This window comes from Tachyglossus aculeatus, unplaced genomic scaffold (genome assembly GCF_015852505.1).
Source record: "Tachyglossus aculeatus isolate mTacAcu1 unplaced genomic scaffold, mTacAcu1.pri scaffold_96_arrow_ctg1, whole genome shotgun sequence".
Taxonomy (NCBI): Eukaryota; Metazoa; Chordata; class Mammalia; order Monotremata; family Tachyglossidae; genus Tachyglossus; species Tachyglossus aculeatus.
This window is the reverse complement of record NW_024045099.1, coordinates 57,139-76,303: the sequence shown is the minus strand read 5'-3', so window position 1 is coordinate 76,303 and position 19,165 is coordinate 57,139. Positions and strand designations below refer to the sequence as shown.

General features: G+C 42.2%; 1 protein-coding gene and 1 pseudogene across 1 annotated transcript; both read left to right on the top strand.

Moving 5' to 3' along the window:
• Positions 1-6,465: 6,465 nt before the first annotated feature.
• On the top strand, positions 6,466-7,362 carry LOC119924332 (olfactory receptor 4P4-like; the record flags this gene model as incomplete). The annotated part of the gene is made up of 1 exon (XM_038743214.1): positions 6,466-7,362. A coding segment is annotated over exon 1 (897 nt), but the record flags the coding sequence as incomplete, so codon positions are not given.
• A 7,135-nt stretch (positions 7,363-14,497) lies between these two features.
• On the top strand, positions 14,498-15,427 carry LOC119924311 (annotated as a pseudogene).
• Positions 15,428-19,165: the final 3,738 nt, after the last annotated feature.

Genomic DNA, 19,165 nt, shown 5'->3' with positions numbered 1-19,165 from the left:
TGGGCCAGGGGTCGACAGCGGGATAGGTGAGAACGAGGCACAGTGAGGAGATTAGCAGCAGAGGAGCGGAAGGTGTGGGCTGAGCTGTAGAAGGAGAGAAGGGAGGTGAGGTAGGAGGGGGTGAGGTGAGGCGAGGTGCTGAATGGGATTTATTGAGCGCTTAGTGTGCAGAGCACTGTACCAAGCATTTGGAAAGTACAATCTGGTAAAAGATAGAGACGGTCCTTACCCAGGATAAAAATCCAGTTCCTTCTGATTCCCAGGCCCTTGTTATATCCTCCAGGCCAGGCCACAAGAGTTGGAACTATGACTCAGACCAGGGCTCTGGGTGGAATTTGGCTTAGACTTCAAGCTGGATTTAGATCCCCAGAGAGAAGAGAATGTCAACCCCAGCTTCTCTTAAGTAGCATGGGGTGGCTTGTATCCATACAGTAAGCACATAACAACTACGATAATAAAAATAAAGACCACTTGCTTGCCGTGTGACTTTTGACACATCCCTTAACTTCTCTGTGTTTCCATTTCCTCATCCGTAAAATGGGGATTCAATACCCGTTCTCCTTCCTACTTTAACTGTGAGTCCTATAAGGAACAGGGACTGTGTCTGAGCTGATTATTTTCCATCTACCCCGGTGCTAAATACAATGTTTTGCACATAGTGAGCATTTAACAAATATCACATTTCCAACTATAACTTCTCTTAGACCTCCAGTAACTATAGAGAACCTTTACAAAAAGGACAGGAATATAACAGGGTGTAAGAGAAGTCATTGTTTCCCTCTGAGACACAGAGCGCTGGAGCGTGGCTTAGTGGATAGAACATGGGCCTGGGAGTCAGAAGGATCTGGGTTCTTATCCCTGCACCATACCTCTCTGCTGTGTGACCCTGGGCAAGTCACTTCACTTCTCTGTGCCTCAGTGACCTCATATGTCAAATGGGGATAAGACTGTTAGTCCCATGTGGAACAGGGACTGTGTACAACCAGGTTAAATTGTATCTACCCCAGCTCTTAGAACAGTGTTTGGCACATAGTCAGCGTTTAACAAGTACCATAATGATTATTAGTATTCCCTTGGGAAAACAGTGCTGGGTGATAGTACCACAGTACTTGAGCTTGGGCAGGGACGATTTTAATCAATCAAGAAATCAATCAATCAATTGTTTTTATTGAGCACTTACCATGTGTACGGCATAAATTCATTCCATTCAATTGCATTTATTGAGAGCTTACTGTGCACAAAGCACTGAACTAGGCAATTGGAAAGTACACTACAGCAATAGAGTCAATCCCTGCCTAAAATGTTCTTAATTGAGTCGCATTTATTGAGCATTTACTGTGTGCAAACCACTGCACTAAGCGATTGAAGCACTTAACAAAGTGCTTCGGAAAGTGCAATACAGCAGAATTGGTAGACATTACCCCTACCCACAGTGAGCTAATAGTTTACAGAGGGAGATAGACATTAAAATCAATTACAGCTGGGGAAACATTAGAGCATAAGGAGGTATAGTATGAATGATGGGGGCCGCGGTGAAAACCAAAGGTACACAGCCAAGTGCAGAGTCATTGCAGAGCGAAGGTAATTGAAGAGAGAGCTTATTCAGGGAGGGCCTTCTGGAGGATACCTTCTCCACTCACGGCTGGTCTGTGTGTTTATGACCTGCTCTTCGTTCCACATGCTGAGGTGGGCTGTGCTCAGGAGGGAGACACAAACTCCATGACTAAATTTCCAGTTGATTCTTTGATTCTGAAAAAATTTAAAGACCACCAGCAAAGATTTCTTCTATGATTTAGAACTACTAGGTAAACCTGAGTGCATGCATGTGGATGATGTATAATTTATTATTTCCAAAGGGCATTTTTAAACAGCTTCCCTATAAACAAGACACCTGAGCTATATCATTTATGAGTTTCTTCAATGTTTTCTATAACTGTATAATTCTGTAGCCAACTAGTAGAATGAAATAGTTTGAAATTTAAAGGCGACTGAACATCTATCCTTTATGTTGACCATTAGGGTTATTGTATGCTTTCTGTAACTGGCTCATAAAAAAATCAATCCATAGGATTTCCTGAGTATCAGCTGTGTGTAGAGCATAAAGCTAAGCCCTTGAAGGAGTATAATAAAGATAAAAGACATGATCCCTGGGCTCAAGGAACGTGCAATCTATTGGATGTGAGAAGTACAGAATACGTGGATGAAAAAGAAAATGGAAAGATGGTTAAATGAGTCTTTAAATTCTTTAATAGCGTCTAAGGTGTATGATTGGCTGTGAGTGCAAATGAACTGACTGGGTAGTTGAAAGGGTATAATCTGGGGAGAAGAAAATAATCAACAAATGGTGAAATTATAATCGAAAATATGGGCAAAGTTACAGAATTGATAGCAGTGCCTACGAAGCTGTATCTAACGTGTTTTCAACGTGATGAAGAAAAGTTCCTGGGTTTGTTCCACCCCCACCTCTGATAAGGAAAATCTTCAGGGACTTTGGGAGCTGACACAGTCCCTGGACCTTTACAGTGTTTAGCTTTAACAGCCGGGTCTTCTAGGCAAGGTTTATTCCAAAGGTAGCTCTGCAGCAAGCATTTGCTGGATCGAGGGGGAATACTTTGTAGCTGTCATTGTTTTTATTTCCCTCTGAGCTCAGACATAGGTGGTTGAGGTGGCATGTCTCAGACCGCCCCAAGGATACAAATTTGACTCTTGGGAAACCAGAGATGACTCGAGATTCAGAAACTCCAGTGTTTTTGGAAACTGTCTCCATCCAATATGAAGGTTGAAATCCACTGAGACTTGAGTTCTGTCCTGATGCAGCTCTGCAACTCTGAAAAGCCTTTGTTTCCCGTGACTGGACATCAAGATCCAAGCACAGAGAAATGCATCACTGTGGGAAGACTAACAAAGGGGTAAGGTTTTTTTTTTCTTTTTATAACAACAGAGTTTTATCTTAATTTCCCGGTTCTCATTCTTAGATTCCCTCATTCCCTCCCATCTTTTGAAAACTCTCGCCCCTTCCCTCCTCCCCTCCTTAACTTCCATCTTCAGCTGCCCACTCTCCACTGGTTCCCTTCCCTCTGACTTCAAACATGCCCTCATCTCCCCGATCTTATAATAGAAAACCCACACTTGGCCCCAACTCCCCTTCTAGTTATCGCCCTATCTCCATCCTACCCTTCCTTTCCAAACTCCTAGAACGAGTCGTCTACACTTGCTGCCTCGAATTCCTCAAATCCAACTCTCTCCCGGACCCCCTCCAACCTGGCTTCCGTTCCCCTACACACCACCGAAGATGCCCTCTCAAAGGTCACCAATGACCTCCTTCTTGCCAAATCCAATGGCTCCTACTCTATCCCAATCCTCCTCGACCTCTCAGATGCCTTCGACACTGTCGACCACCCCCTTCTCCCCAACAAGTTATCCAAACTTGGCTTCACAGACTCGTCCTCTTCTGGTTCTCCTCATCTCTCCAGCCATTCATTCTCAGTGTCCTTTGCGGGCTCCTCCTCCCGCTCCTATCCCCATACTGTAGGGGTTCCTCAAGGGTCAGATCTTGGTCCCCTTAATAATAATAATAATGACGGTATTTGTTAAGCGCTTACTATGTGCAAAGCACTGTTCCAAGCGCTGGAGAGGTTACAAGGTGATCAGGTTGTCCCACAGGGGGCTCACAGTCTTAATCCCCATTTTACAAATGAGGTAACTGAGGCACAGAGAAGTTAAGTGACTTGCCCAAAGTAACACAGCTGACAGTTGGTGGAGCCGGAATTTGAACCCATGACCTCTAACTCCAAAGCCCGGGCTCTTTCCACTGAGCCACGCTGCTTCTTATCTTCTATTCTCTATCTATACTCACTCCCTTGGTGAACTAATTCGGTCCCACGGCTTCAACTACCGTCTCTATGCTGATGACACTCAAATCTACATCTCCACCCCTCCTCTCTCTCCCTCCTTCCATGTTCGTATCTCCTCCTGCCTTCAGGGCACTTCCATCTGGATGTCTGCCTGCCATCTAAAACTCAACATGTCCAAGACTGAGCTCCTTATCTTCCCTACCAAACTCTGCCCACTCCTTGACTTTCCTGTCACTCTATATGGCACTACCATCCTTCCCATCTCACAAATTTGCAAGCTTGGTGTCATCCTTGACATCGCTCTCTCGTTCACCCCACACATCCAATCCGTCACCAAAACCTGCCAGTCTCACCTCCACAACTTCGCCAAGATCCACCCTATCCTCTCCATCCAAACTACTACCTTGCTGGTTCAATCTCTCATCCTATCCCGACTGGATTACTGCATCACCCTCCTCTCTGATCTCCCATTCTCCTGTCTCTCCCCACTTCAGTCTATACTTCACTCTGCTACGTGGCTTATCTTTGTACAGAAAGGCTTTGGGCAAGTCACTCCCCTCCTCAATATTCTCCAGTGGTTGCCTGTCAACCTACGAATCAAGCAAAAACTCCTCACTCTCAGCTTCAAGGCTCTCCATCACCTCGCCCCCTCCTACCTCACCTCCCTTCTCTCCTTCAGCAGCCCAGCCCGCACTCTCCACTCCTCTGCGCTAGCCTCCTCACTGTGTCTCATTCTTGCCCATCCCGCCATAGACCCCCGGCCCAGGGCCTTCCCCTTGCCTGGAATGCCCTTCCTCCACACATCCGCCAAACTAGCTCTCTTCCTCCTTTCAAAGCCCTACTGAGAACTCACCTCCTCCAGGAGGCCTTCTCAGACAGAGTCCCCTTTTTCCTCTCCTCCTCCTCTCTCCATTGCCCTCCACTATGCCCTATGGCACTTGTATATATTTGTACATATTTATTACTCCATTTATTTTCCTTGTACATATTTACTACTCTATGTATTTTACGAATGATGTACATATAGCTATAATTCTATTAGTTCTGATGGTTTTGATACCTGTCTACATGTTTTGTTTTGTTGTCTGTCTCCCCCTTCTAGACCATGAGCCTGTTGTTGGGTAGGGACCCTCTCTATATGTTGCCCACTTGTACTTCCCAAGCGTTTAATAGAGTGCTCTGCACACAGTAAGCATTCAATAAATATGATGAATGAATGAATGAATAAATGTGTGTATCGCCTCTGTTATATTGTACTCTCTCATGCACTTAGTACAATGCTCTGCACATAGTAAGTGCTCAATAAATAGGATTGATTGCTTGTTTTATAATATTTATGGTATTTGTTAAGTATTTGCTCTGTTTTATACACAGGAATAAATTCAGGATAATTATTCCTGTTATTATTTGTTAAGTCCTATGTGCAAAGCACTGTACCAAGTATTAGGATGGATAAAAGATAATCCGTATAGACTAGCCGTGTGATCCAGTGAAGAAATCATGGACCTTGGAGTCAGAAGGACCAGGGTTCTAATCCTGGCTCCACACTTGTCTGCTGTTTGACATTGGGCAAATCACTTAACATAATAAGACGGTGAGCCCACTGTTGGGTAGGGACTGTCTCTATATGTTGCCAACTTGTACTTCCCAAGCGCTTAGTACAGTGCTCTGCACACAGTAAGCGCTCAATAAATACAACTGATTGATTGATTGATAATAATAGTAGTAACAATGGCTTTTTAAAGTACTTATTATGTGCCAAGCACTGTTCTTAAACTTGAAGTAGATACAAACTAATCAGATTGTACCATGTGTGGCTCACGGTCCCAAGCCCCATTTTACAGCTGAGGTAATGGAGGCACAGAGAAGTAAAATGACTTGTCCAAAGTTGTGCTGCTGACAAGTGGCGGAGCCAGGATGAGAACCCACTACCTCTGACTTCCAACCCCAGCCTCTTTCCACTAAGCCAGGCTGCTTCTACATGTCAACATGTGGGACACAGACCCTGTCCAACCTGATTAGCACTGTTCAAGTGCTTAGACCAGTGCCTGGCACATAGTAAACACGTAACAAATAACATTAAAAAATGGGAACACTGAGTCTAAGTAGGAGGGAGGTAGAATTTAATCCTCCTTATACAAATGGGGAAAATGTGGCACAGAGTCGTTCAACTAATTGGCCAAGATCACACGACAGGCAGGTGGGAGAGCTGGAATTAGAACCCAAATCTTGTGACTCACTGGCCAGTGCTTTTGCATTGCAAAATGGGGATAAAATTTTCCATCTCCCTTCTTGTTAGATGGTGAGCCCTATATGTTAGAAGGACTGTTTCCTACCTGATTAGCATGCATTCTCGTACTTTACACAATGCCTGGCACATAGTGAGCTCTTAATGAATAAAAATATATTTTTGTCATCTCACTAGAAATAAAAGGGACGCATATCCAGAAAAGATATAAAGTTTCTCTTGCAGTGTTCTCATATACATTGACACAGTATTGTAAGTGGTATTTAATTATAAATACAATGAACTTGTCACTGAAATTTTCTAAATGTTATTTACGATGTTTCATTTTGCAATTATTTCAGGGAAATATTCCCCATTCCCAGGATGGAAAATAAGAACAACGTCACTGAATTTGTTCTTTTAGGTCTGTCTAGTGATATAAATTTGCAGATGTTCTTCGTTGGGCTGTTCGTCTCCTGTTATATTGCAATCCTAGTAGGGAATCTCGTCATCTTCATCACTGTCAGAGGCAGTTCACTAATCAAACAGCCCATGTACTTCTTCCTCTGCCACTTGTCCTTCGCGGACCTCTGCTACACTTCCACGGTGACTCCCAAACTAGTCAGAGATTTGCTGTCCGAGAAGAAAACTATCCCTTTCGACCACTGCATGATGCAACTCTTCACCTTGCACTTATTTGGTGGGCTAGAGATCTTCATTCTCGTAGGGATGGCCTATGATCGCTATGTTGCCATCTGCAAACCCTTACACTATATGGTCATCATGAACTCGCAGCGATGTGTCACAATGGTTGCAGTGTGCTGGGGAGGAGCATTTCTCCATACCTCTGTCCAGTGGCTCCTTATCATTCTTTTGCCCTTCTGTGGCCCTAATAAGATTGATCACTATTTGTGCGATGTTTACCCTCTCCTGGAACTGGCTTGCTCAGATACTTATGTGACTGGATTTTTAGTCCTTGCCAATACAGGGACAGTTGTGTCGGTTTCTTTTGCAATCTTGGTCTTCTCTTATGTCACCATTTTAGTCAGTCTGAGGACCCACTCTTTGGAAGGACGTCGAAAAGCCCTCTCCACCTGCGCTTCCCACATAACCGTGGTGGCATTGTTTTTCTTGCCCTGCAACTTCATTTACCTCCGGCCAGCCCAGACCTTCCCCGAGGATAAGGTATTTACTCTGTTTTACACCATCATCGCCCCCATGTTCAACCCCCTCATCTACACCTTGAGGAACAGAGAGATGAAAACGGCCATGAAAAAGGTGTGGTGTTGGAAGCCTCGTTTGGAGGGAAAATCAGTCAGGTGAAATGGATGTCCACATGTCCTGTCTTCCCCTCCTGCATTTGGCTTACTCTATCCACCCAACTCTTCTCTGTACAATCAACCCAGGTTTTCTCCTAGGCTCAGGGGAAAGGAGAATTCTTACTGTTTATCAGACAGTAAACATCCCTTTCTCTGCCTCAATGCCTATATTTAATACATCCATCCATCATCCTATGCCATTGGAAATAAAATATTTTCAAGAAACAGAATAACTCCTGCTTAATGAGATGGAATGCTAATTATGGCCTTCATTTGATACGAAAATTAATTGTAAGCTTCTAGGGAGAGGGAGTTACATCTTTGACATGCACTGTGCAGTGATGGCAGATGTGGGTTTTAGCAGATATAGTGTCTACTAAATGCTTCTGTGCAAAGCAAGGTTCTCAGTGGGTTCTACTCATACAATTGCCTCAGTCCCTCTTTGCTGGTAGATGAGGCACAGAAGGGGGTTTGAAAACTATTTTCAGACATGGGAAGGCAGCATATATAATTTCAAATGGGAAGTAGTGGAAAGAACACTAGACTAGTAGTAAGAGGATTTGGAGTCTAATCCTGTTTCTGCCACCTGCCCGCTATGTGACCCTGGGCAAGTCAGTTAACGTCTTTCTGTGTGCCTCAGTTACTTCATCTGTAAAATGGAAATTGAGATTCTGAGCCCCATATGGAATCTAGACTATGTTTAAAATCATTATCTTAAATCTACCCCAGCAGTTAGTACAGTGCTTGGCACACAGTAAGCTCTAAAAATGGTTACTAGAAAATCATCTTTACAATCCTTAGTGGATTTTATTGGTGCATAATATTGCTAAGGGACTAATTCATCAGGCTGAGATATTTCAAACAAGTTGGAGAGTCCTGGAATTGTTCAATGGAAGGGATTTATTTTAGTTCATATTTTTCATTGAAGGAAAGGGGGCACTGTTCTCAGTGGTACCTTTTTCTGCAATTGAAGCCATGAAGTGAGGATTATTGTGAAAAGAAATTCAGAATAGGGAGATGGCTGCCTTTAAATTAGGATAAATGGAAAACCTACTAGAATGGAAGATATATACTGGGAAAAGTAGCTTTTAGAATGATGGAGACAATAGAGAAGAAACGTGGCTCAGAGGAAAGAGCCCGGGCTTTGGAGTCAGAGGTCGTGGGTTCAAATACCGGCTCCACCAATTGTCAGCTGTGTGACTTTGGGCAAGTCACTTCACTTCTCTGGGCCTCAGTTACCTCATCTGTAAAATGGGGATTAAGACTGTGAGCCCCCTGTGGGACAACCTGATCACCTTGTAACCTTCCCAGCGCTTAGAACAGTGCTTTGCATATAGTAAGCACTTAATAAATGCCATTACTATTATTATTATTATTATTAATAATGTGCATATCCATGGAGTTTGAAAAATATGATGTAGAAGTAAGAGGAGCAATAAGGAGCTATCCCCATGAGAATGTTCAGATATCTTCGTTGCAGCTTTATGTTATAATGTGGAAGGCAATATGCCCCTCACTTAGCAGGTAGACAATCAGTAGTGTACTGTCTAAAAGATGAATTTTGCAAGCATAATGCATGGTAGTAGGGTCAGAGTTTTTCTTCTTTTTTTCTTTTTTCTAATGGTATTTGTTAAGTACTTACTATCTGTCAGGCACTGTACTTAAGCACTGTGGTAGATACAAGCTAATCAAGTTGGACAGAGTCCGTGTCCCATTTTACAAGTAATGCAACTGAAGCACAGAGAAGTTGAGTGACTTGCTCAAGGTCAAACATATTCATTCAATTGTATTTATTGAGTGCTTACTTTGTGCAGATCATTGTACTAAGCAGTTGAAAAGTACAATTTGGCAAAGGTTAGAGTTGGTCCCTACCCAAGATAAGAATACAGTTCCTTCTGATTCCTAGGACCTTTTTATATCCTCTAGCCCAGGCCGCAAGAGTGAGAAATATTACTCAAACTAGGGCTCTGGTTGGAATTTGGCCTAGATTTCAAGTTGGATTTAGATCCCAAGAGAGAATTGGAATAGAATGTCACCACAGGTTCCGCTAAGTAGCATGGGGAGGCTTGTATCCATACAGTAAGCACATAACAAATAAGATAATAATAATAAAAATAAAGACCACTTGTTTGCCGGGTGACCTTGGGCACGTCCCTTAACGTCTCTGTGTTTCAGTTTCCTCTTCCATAAAATGGGAATTCAATACCTGTTTTCCTTCCTACTTTGACTGTGAGTCCTATAAGGAAAAGGGACTATGTCTGAGCTATTTTCTGTCTACCCTGTTGCTAAATACAATGTTTGACAAATAGTGAGCACTTAACAAATACCACATTTCCAACTATTACTTCTCTTAGACCTCCACTAACTATAGAGAACCTTTACAAAAGGGACAGGAATACAGAAGGGTATAAAATAAGTCTTTGTTTCCCTCTGAGACCTGGAGCACTGGAGCATGGTTTAGTGGATAGAACATGGGCCTGGGAGTCAGAAGGATCTGGATTCTAATCCCAGCAGCTTACTTGACTGCTGTGTGACCCTGGGCAAGTCACTTCACTTCTCCATGCCTCAGTGACCTCATATGTCAAATGGGGATAAGAGTGTGAGTCCCATGTGGAACCGGGACAGTGTCCAACCAGCTTAAATTGTATCTATTCCAGCGCTTAGAACAGTGTTTGGCACATAGCATTTAACAAGTACCATAATGATTATTAGCATTCCCTTGGGAAAATAGTGCTGGGAAATAGTACCACAATATTTGAGCTCAGGAGGGGATTATGTTAACCAATCAAACAATAGTGTTTTTTGAGCACTTACCATGTGCGGAGCATTCATTCATTTCACTCAATTATATTTATTGAGCGCTTATTGTGTGCAGTATGCTGCACTAAGCACTTGGAAAGTACACTACAGAAATAAAGAGAGTCAATCCCTGACCACAAGGGGCTTCATTCAGTCGTATTTGTTAAGCGTTTACTGTGTGCAAACCATTGTACTAAGTGGGTGGAACACTTTACTAAGCACTTGGGAAAGTGTAATACAACAGAATTGGTAGATATCACCCCTGCCCACAATGAGGCTGACAGTTTACAGGGGGAGATAGACATTAAAATCAATTACAGCTGGGGGAAAATTAGAGCATAAGGACATGTACTATAAATGATGGGTGTTGGGACAAAAACCAAAGTTCTTAAGAGGTACACAGTCAAGTGCAGAGTCACTGCAGAGCAGAGGGTGGGGAGAGAGAGCTTATTCAGGGAAGGCTTCTGGGAGGAGACCTTCTCCACTCACGGTTGGTCTGTGTGTTTATGACCTGCTCTTTGCTTCACATGCTGAGGTGGACTGTACTCAGGAGGGAGACACAAACTCCATGACTAAATTCCCAGTTGATTCTTTGATTCTGAAAAAATTTAAAGACCATCTTCAAAGACTTCTTCCATGATTTAGAAATAGATAAACCTGAGGTTCAATGCATGTGGATGATGTATAATTTATTATTTCCAAAGGGCATTTTTACCAGCTTCCTTTAAAACAAGACACCTTACCTATATGATTTGAGAGTTTTCTCAATGTTTTCATAACTGCATAATTCTGTAGCCAACTAGTAAGATGAAATAGTTTGAAATTTAAAGGTGAATGAACATTTATCCTTTCTGTTGACCATTAGGGTTATTGCATGGTTTCTGAAACTGGCTCATAAAACAATCAATCCATAGGATTTCCTGAGTATCGACTGCATGCAGAGCACAAACCTAAGCCCTTGAAGGAATATAACAAAGATAAAAGACAGGATCCCTGGGCTCAAGGAACGTACGGTCTATTGTCAGTGAGAGGTACAGACTAATTTCCAATTAGATGAAAAAGAAAATGGAAAGATGGTTAAATGAGTCTTTAAGTTCTGCAATTCTGTCTAAGGTGTATGGCTGGCTGTGAGGGAAAATGAACTGACTGGGTAGTAAAGAGGGTATAATCTGGGGTGAAGAAAATTATCAACAAATGGTTAAATTATAATCAAAAATATAGGCAAAGTTACAGAATTGATAGCAGTACCTACAAAGCTGTACTCAAACTTTTTTTCAACATGATGAAGAAAAGTTCCTGGATTTGTTCCACCCCCACCTCTGATAATGAAGATCTTCAGGGACTTTGGGATCTGGAAGAGTCCCTGTACCTTTAAAATGTTTAGCTTTAATGGCTGGATCTTCTACGCAAATTTTTCCAAAGTTAGCTCTGCACCAAGCATTTGCTGGCTTGAGGGGGAAAACTTTGTAGTGGCCTTTCTATTTTTTTCCCTCTGAGCTCAGAAATAGGTGGCTGAGGTTACATCTCTCAAACAGTGCCCAGGAAATAATTTTGACTCTCGGGAAACCAGAGGTGACTCGTGATTCAGAAACACCAGTGTTTTGGAAACTGACTCCATCCAGTGTGAAGATTGGATTTCCACTGAGACTTGAGTTCTGTCCTGATGCAGCTCTGAAAAGCCTTTTGTTTCCTGTGACTGGACATTAAGGTCCAAGCACACAGAAATGCATCACCGTGGGAAGACTAACAAAGGGGTAAGTTTTTTTTTCTTTTTTATGACAACAGAGTTTTCTCTTAATTTCCCAGTTCTCATTCCTTGATTCATGGACTTTTCTGAACAGGTCCCTTGTCGTTTAAATATAAAAAAGAAGCCAGATTGCAAGACCCTAATTTCTAATTGGCTGACTCTCCTTGGAAAATTGAGCATGGATTGTGAATTTTGGTCTTCACCAAAGTCACAGTCTTTATTCTGAAATACTGTGAGACAGATAAAATTCTTTTTTTTTTAGCCCACCGTTTCTCTTTTAGCAGATCTCCAGAACTGTTTAAAAATATCTGAATGACACCCTCATATGATTTTCTGGTTCTAATCAGGTGGTCCGCTAAGGAATCCCGTGACTGATGGGCTTTATGGTTGTTGTCGAGTGCCTTTGAGTCGTTTCTGACCCATGGTGACTCCTTGAACACGTCTTTTCCAGAACATTGCATTTTCTTTCTGTGCTTGTTCTGGTACGTAGTACATAGAGTTTTCTGGGTCAAAGAAATGGCAACTCCTTTTCTATTGCCTTCTCTCTGGTGATGCTGCTGCCCAGCACAGGTGAATCAACTTTGTCTGATGCTCTGGCTTAGACCTTACCATTATGGGTAAGCCTGATGAGAGTATAGCTCTCGTGCTCTAAGCTCTAAGCTTCGTCAGCATACACAAACTCTACTGCCACGATAAGGTGTGTAGTCAAAGGAAAGTGGGATTTATTAGAAAAAGGAAATCAGATTGTTTGAATTCTGAAACATCCTCATGCAACAGACATGATCTCTAGAGGAATATATTTACTGCTGGACAGTATTGCCCAGTAGAAAGATGATAGGACTGGGAGTGAGGGACCTGGATATGGGAAGCAGCACGGCCTAGTGGATAGAGCACAGGCCTGGGAGTCAGAACGACCTGGGTTCTAATCCCAGCTCCACCACATAGCTGCTCTGTGACCTTGGATAAGTCACTTCACTCTCTATTCCTCAGATACCTCATCTGTAAAATGGGGATTAAGAATGAGAACCACCAGTGGGACAGAGACTGTGTCCAACCTCATGAACCTGTATTTGCCCCAGACCTTAGAACAGTGCTTGGCACATAGTAAGTGTTTAACAAGTACCATAATTATTATTCTTATTATTAGTTCCTGCTCTGCTCCTGGACTGCTGGGTGATTTTGAACAAGCCACTCAATCTCTTAATAATGATATTCACAGTAATTGGGCAGGAAATGTCTGTATAAACTCTGTTATATTGTACTCTCCAATGTGCTTAGTACAGTATTCTGCACATAGTAAGCATTCAATAAATAGGATTGATTGCTTGTTTTATAATAGTTATGGTATTTGTTAAGCATTTACCCTGGGCTATACACAGGAATAAATTCACGATAATTATTTTTTTTATCATTTTTATTATGGTGTTAAGTCCTATGTGCTAAACACTGTACTAAATATGAGGATAGATAAAAGATAATCAATACAGACAAGATCTGTTACCTAGTGGATAAAGCATGGGCCTGGGAGTCAGAAGGACCAGGTTCTAATCTTGGCTCCACCACTTGTCTGCTGCTTGATCTAGGGAAAAATCACATAACATAACAATAATAATAATGATAATAATAATAATAGTATTTGCTACGCACTTATTATGTGCCAAGAACTGTTCTAAACACTGGGGTACATACTAAGTAATCAGCTTGTACCATGTGTGGATCACAGTCATAATCCCCATTTTACAGATGAAGCAACTGAGGCACAGAGATGTTAAGTGACTTGTCCAAAGTCACACAGCTGACAAGTGGTGAACCTGGGATGAGAACCCACGACCTCTGACTCCCAACCGTGGCCTTTTTCCACTAAGCCAGGCTGCTTCAACATATCAACATGTGGGACACAGACCCTGTCCAACCTGATTAGCTTCTACGTATCCCAGTGCTTAGAACAGTGCCTGGCACATAGAGAGCACTTAACAAATGACATAAAAAATGGGGGCACTGAATCTAAGAAGGAAGGAGGTAGAATTTAATCCCCATTTTACAGATGAGGAAACTGAGGCACAGAGACGCTAAATGAGTAGGTCAAGGTCACACAGCAGGCAGATGGGAGAGCTGGAATTAGAACCCAAATCTTGTGACTCCCAAGCCTGTGCTCTTTCCATGAGACCAGGCTGTTTTTCTTGTGCCTCAATTTTTTCCATTGCAAAATGGGAATAAAAGTTTCCCTCTCCCTAGTTCCTAGATTGTGAGCCCTATATGGAAGAAGGACTGTTTCCTATCCAATTAGCTTGTATTCTGGTACTTAACCCAATGCCTGGCACATGATGAGCTCTTAATGTTTTTTAAAAAATTATCACCTCAATAGAAATGAAAGGGATGTATATCCAGAAAAGATCTGAAGTTTCTTTTGCAGTGTTCTCATACGTATAGACACGGTATTGTAAGTGATATTCAATTATATGTACAATGAACAGGTCACTGAAATTTTCTAAATGTTATTTACGATGTTTTATTTTGCAATCATTTCAGGGAAATATTCCTCATTCTCAGGATGGAAAGTAGGAACAACATCATAGAATTTGTTCTCTTAGGACTGTCCAGTGACAGAAAGTTGCAGATATTTTGCTTTGGGCTGTTCCTCTCCTGTTGCATTACAATCCTCTTAGGGAATTTCCTCATCCTCATCACCGTCAGAGGCAGTTCCCTAATCAAACAGCCCATGTACTTCTTCCTCTGCCACTTGTCCCTCATGGACATCTGCTACACTTCCACGATGACTCCCAAACCGGTTAGAGATTTGCTATCTGAGAAGAAAACTATCTCTTTCAGCCACTGCATGATGCAACTCTCCACCATGCACTTATTTGGTGGGGCAGAGATCTTGATCCTTGTGGGGATGGCCTATGATCGCTATCTTGTCATCTGCAAACCCTTGCACTTTGTGGTTATCATGAGCAAGCAGCGGTGTGCTGTAATGGTTGGAGTGTGCTGGGGAGGAGCACTTCTTCATTCCACTGTCCAGTGATTCCATGTCATAGTTTTGGCCTTCTGTGGCCCTAATAAGATTGATCACTATTTTTGCGATGTTTACCCTCTCTTGGAACTAGCCTGCACAGATACTGACAAGATTGGGTTTTTAGTACTCGCCAATACAGGGACAATTGTGGTGGTTCCTTTTGCAGTCTTGGTCTCCTCTTATGTCACCATTTTAGCCAGTCTGAGGACCCGTCCTTCGCAAGGACATCGTAAAGCCCTCTTCACCTGTGCTTCCCACATCACCGTGGTGGCATTGTTTTTCTTGCCCTCCATCTTCATTTACCTCCGCCCATCCCAGACCTTCGCCGAGGATAAGGTGTTTGCTCTGTTTTGCACCATCATCGCCCCCATGTTCAACCCCCTCATCTACACGCTGAGGAACAGAGAGATGAAAATGGCCATGAGAAAGGTGTGGTGTTGGAAGCCGTGTTTGGAGGGAAAATAATTCAGGTGAAACAGATGTCTACATCTCTGCCCCTCCTGTGTTTGTCTTATTCTATCTACCCAGCTCTTTTCTGTACAATTTACACGAGTTTTCTTGTAGGCTCAGGGGAAATGTGAATTGTTAACTGTTTATCGGGCTGTAAACATCTCTTCCTCCATCTCAAAGTCTATATTTAATACAGTCTTCCATTACATTATGCATTTTCAAATAAAATATTTTCAGAAAAACGAATATCTCCGCTCAATGAGATGGAAAACTGTTGATGTTGAAATCAATTGTAAACTTCAGGGAGCAAGAATTACTGCTTTGATGTGTGCAGTGCAGTGATGGCAGTTATGGGTTTTAGCAGTCACTATTATATGTTTATGTGCAAAGCAGGGTTTTCAGTGGGTTCTACTCATAAAAAGTGCCTCAGTCCCTTCTTGCTGGTAGGTGAGGCACAGAGGGAGGGCGGTTGAAAACGCTTTTCAGACAAAGGGGAGGAGGCATTTAGGATTTTCAATGGGAAGCAGTGTTACCTAGTGTAAAAAGCACAAGCCTAGTAGTCAGAGGATTTGGGTTCTAATCCTGTTTCTGCCACTTGGCTGCTGTGTGATCTTGGGTAATTCACTTATCTTCTCTGTACCTCAGTTACTTCAGCTGTAACAAAGGAATTGAGACAGTGAGCCCCATGCAACCAACCTGATTATCTTGTATCCACTACAACACTTAGTATTGTGCCTTGCATATAGTAGAAACTTAAATAACAATAAAAAAGTCATCTTCACTTTGCTCAGTCTATTGGTGTATAACATTTGCTAAGGGAATAGTTCACCAGGCTGAGGTAGTTTAAACCATGGGGGGCCTGGAATTGCTCAGTGGAAGGGATTTATTTGAGATCATAGTTTTCATTTAAGGAAAAGGTGTACCTTGTTCACTTGCATCCGTGATGTAAGGATTTAGGAATAAAAAGAGAAAGAAACTCAGAATGGGGAGCTGGTTGTTGATAATGGGAAAAAAATGGAAAACCTACTGGAATGGATAATAAATACTGGGAAATGTAAATGTAAAAAGTCTAGAGACAATAATATGCATATCTATGGAGTTTAAAGAGTAAGATTTAGAGGTCAGAGGGATAATAAGGAACCCCTTATTGTTCAGATGTCTTTGTTAACATTTTAAGTTATAACGTAGAACTTATTTGCCCCTCATTGGCAGGCAAAATATCAGTTAATTGTTGGAAGAATGATGAATGATGAGGGGTGTTAATGTCAGTGTTTTTTTAAATGGCATTTGTCAAGAGTTTACTATGTGTCAGGCACTGTACTTTAGTGCTGGGGTATATACAATCTGATCAGATAGTACAGAGTCCATGTCCCATATGGGGCTCACAGGTCTAATTCCAATTTTACAGATGAGGTAACTAAGGCACAGAGAAGGTGAATGACTTGCCCAACATCACATTGTCGGCAAGTGGCCGAAGCAGGAATAGAATTTATGTCCTTCTGACTCCCAGGCCCACGTTCTATCCACTTATCTGCAAAAGTTAGGACTATGACTTGAATGTGTCTGTTTATTGTTATATTGTACTCTCTGAAGCACTTAAATCAGCATTCTGCACACACTAAGTGCTTAATAAATATGATTGAATGAATTGAATGATTGATTTCTGGCTAGATTTCAAGTTGGGTTTTTATCCCAGGAGAGGATTGGGATGCAGCGTCCAACTGGCTTCCCCTAAGATGTGTGGGGCGTCACCCTGAAGAGACGAAGATGAGCACGGTGGAACAGGACAGACCTGGCCCCGAGAGAGCTGAGGAGATCCGGGCAGGGCCAGAATGGATCTGGAGGAGCCAAGGGGAGTCGGGCCGGACCGATCTCAGCAGAGGAGAGCCCGATGTTGCTGTGCAGGCTCTGAGTGGGACTTAGCTTGGAGGTGTCTCAACCTATCAGTTTTTCTTGGGAAGCAGCACCATGGTGTAGTGGCTAGAGCATGGGCCTGGGAGTCAGAAGGTCTGGGTTCTAATCCCAACTCCACCAATTGTCTATTGTGTGACCTTGGGGAAGTCACTTCACTTCTCTGGGCCTCAGTTACCTCATCTGGAAAATGGGGATCGAAACTAGGAGCCCCAGGAGGGACAGGGACTGTGTCCAAACCTCTTTGCTTGTATCCACTCCAGTGCTTAGTACGGTGCCTGGCACATAGTAAGCGCTTAGCAAAGACCATTATTATTATCATTATTACTTATTGAGTGCTTACTGTGTGCAAGGCACTGTATGAAGCTCTTGGAGGTGTACAGTATAACCAAGTTGGTAGGTACGATACCTGCCCACAGAACATACGATCTAGATGGATAGAAAGGGGATAAGGAACAAACTAAAAAACACCCAAAAACATTATTTAGAGGAACAGATAAAGTTTAAGGGCACTATCATAAATTCTTATCTCCTACTAGACCCTGGTCTTCAAACCTTGCTCCACCTACACCAATGCACTTGGGTCTATACCCGTTAAGGACTATAACGACCCAGAACCACAGAATTTATGTTACTGATTACTTTACCAGTTCCTCTATATGGTGTTTCCTTCTTTTCGTTTTAAGAGTTCCTTCAGTGTTTTCATAACTGCCTAATTCTGTAGCCAACTGGTGGAATGAAATAGTTTGAAGTTAAGAATGAATGGACGTTTATTCCTTTGGCTGATCGTTAGGGTTATGCATTTACTTTCTATAACTGGCTCATGAAACAATCAATCTGTAGTATTTATTGAGTTCTGACTGTATGTAGAACAGAATTCTAAACCACTGATGGAGTACAATAGAGGTATAAAATGTGATCCCTGCACTCAAAGATATTACAGTCTATTGGGGGTGATTGGCAAAGATTAATTTCCAAGTGGGTTAAAAAGAACATGAACAGATGTATAAATGAATCATTAGTTAGTTGAATAATAGCATACATTAATCTTTGTGTGCCCAATTGGTATGGATGGTCACAAAGGAACCAAATGATTAGTTTCTTAACTATAAAACTTATACCTCCTGGATATAATCTGAGGAGAAGAAAATGATCAGCAAAGAGTTCGATTATAGTGAAAAATACGGGCAAAGTTAAAGAATCGATAGCAGTGCCCATGAAGCTTGTTTTCAACATGATGAAGAAAAATTCTTAGGTTTGTTCTCGCCACCTCTGATAATAACAATAATAATTATGATATTTGTTAGAGCTTACTATGTTCTAGGCATTGTACTAAGCACTGCGGTGGATATAAACAAATTTGAGTAGGACATAGTCCTTGTCCCGAGTGGGACTCATAGTCTCAAAGCAAGATCTTCAGGGACGTTGGGGTCTGGTAGGGTCTCTGAACCTCTAACAGTTAGCTGCATCTTCTATGCAAAACCTTTCCCAAAGATAGCAGTGGACCAAACATTTCCTGGGTCGTGGGGGAAAAACTTTGTAGTTGTCTCTTTTTTTTCTCTTCTGAGCTCACACATAGGTGTGTGAGGTTGCACGTCTCAGACAGCCCCAAAGAAATAAACTTAACTCCTGGGAAACCAGAGATGACTCGGGATTCAGAAATTCCAATTTCTAGGAAACTGCCCCTATCCATTGTGAAGGTTGGACTTAAATGAAGATTTGAGTTCTATCTTGATGCAGCTCTGAAAAGCCTTTTGGTTACCATGATTGGAAATAAAGATCCAAGCACAAAGAAATGCATCACAGTGGGAAGACTAACAAAGGGGTATTTTTTTTTTGTCT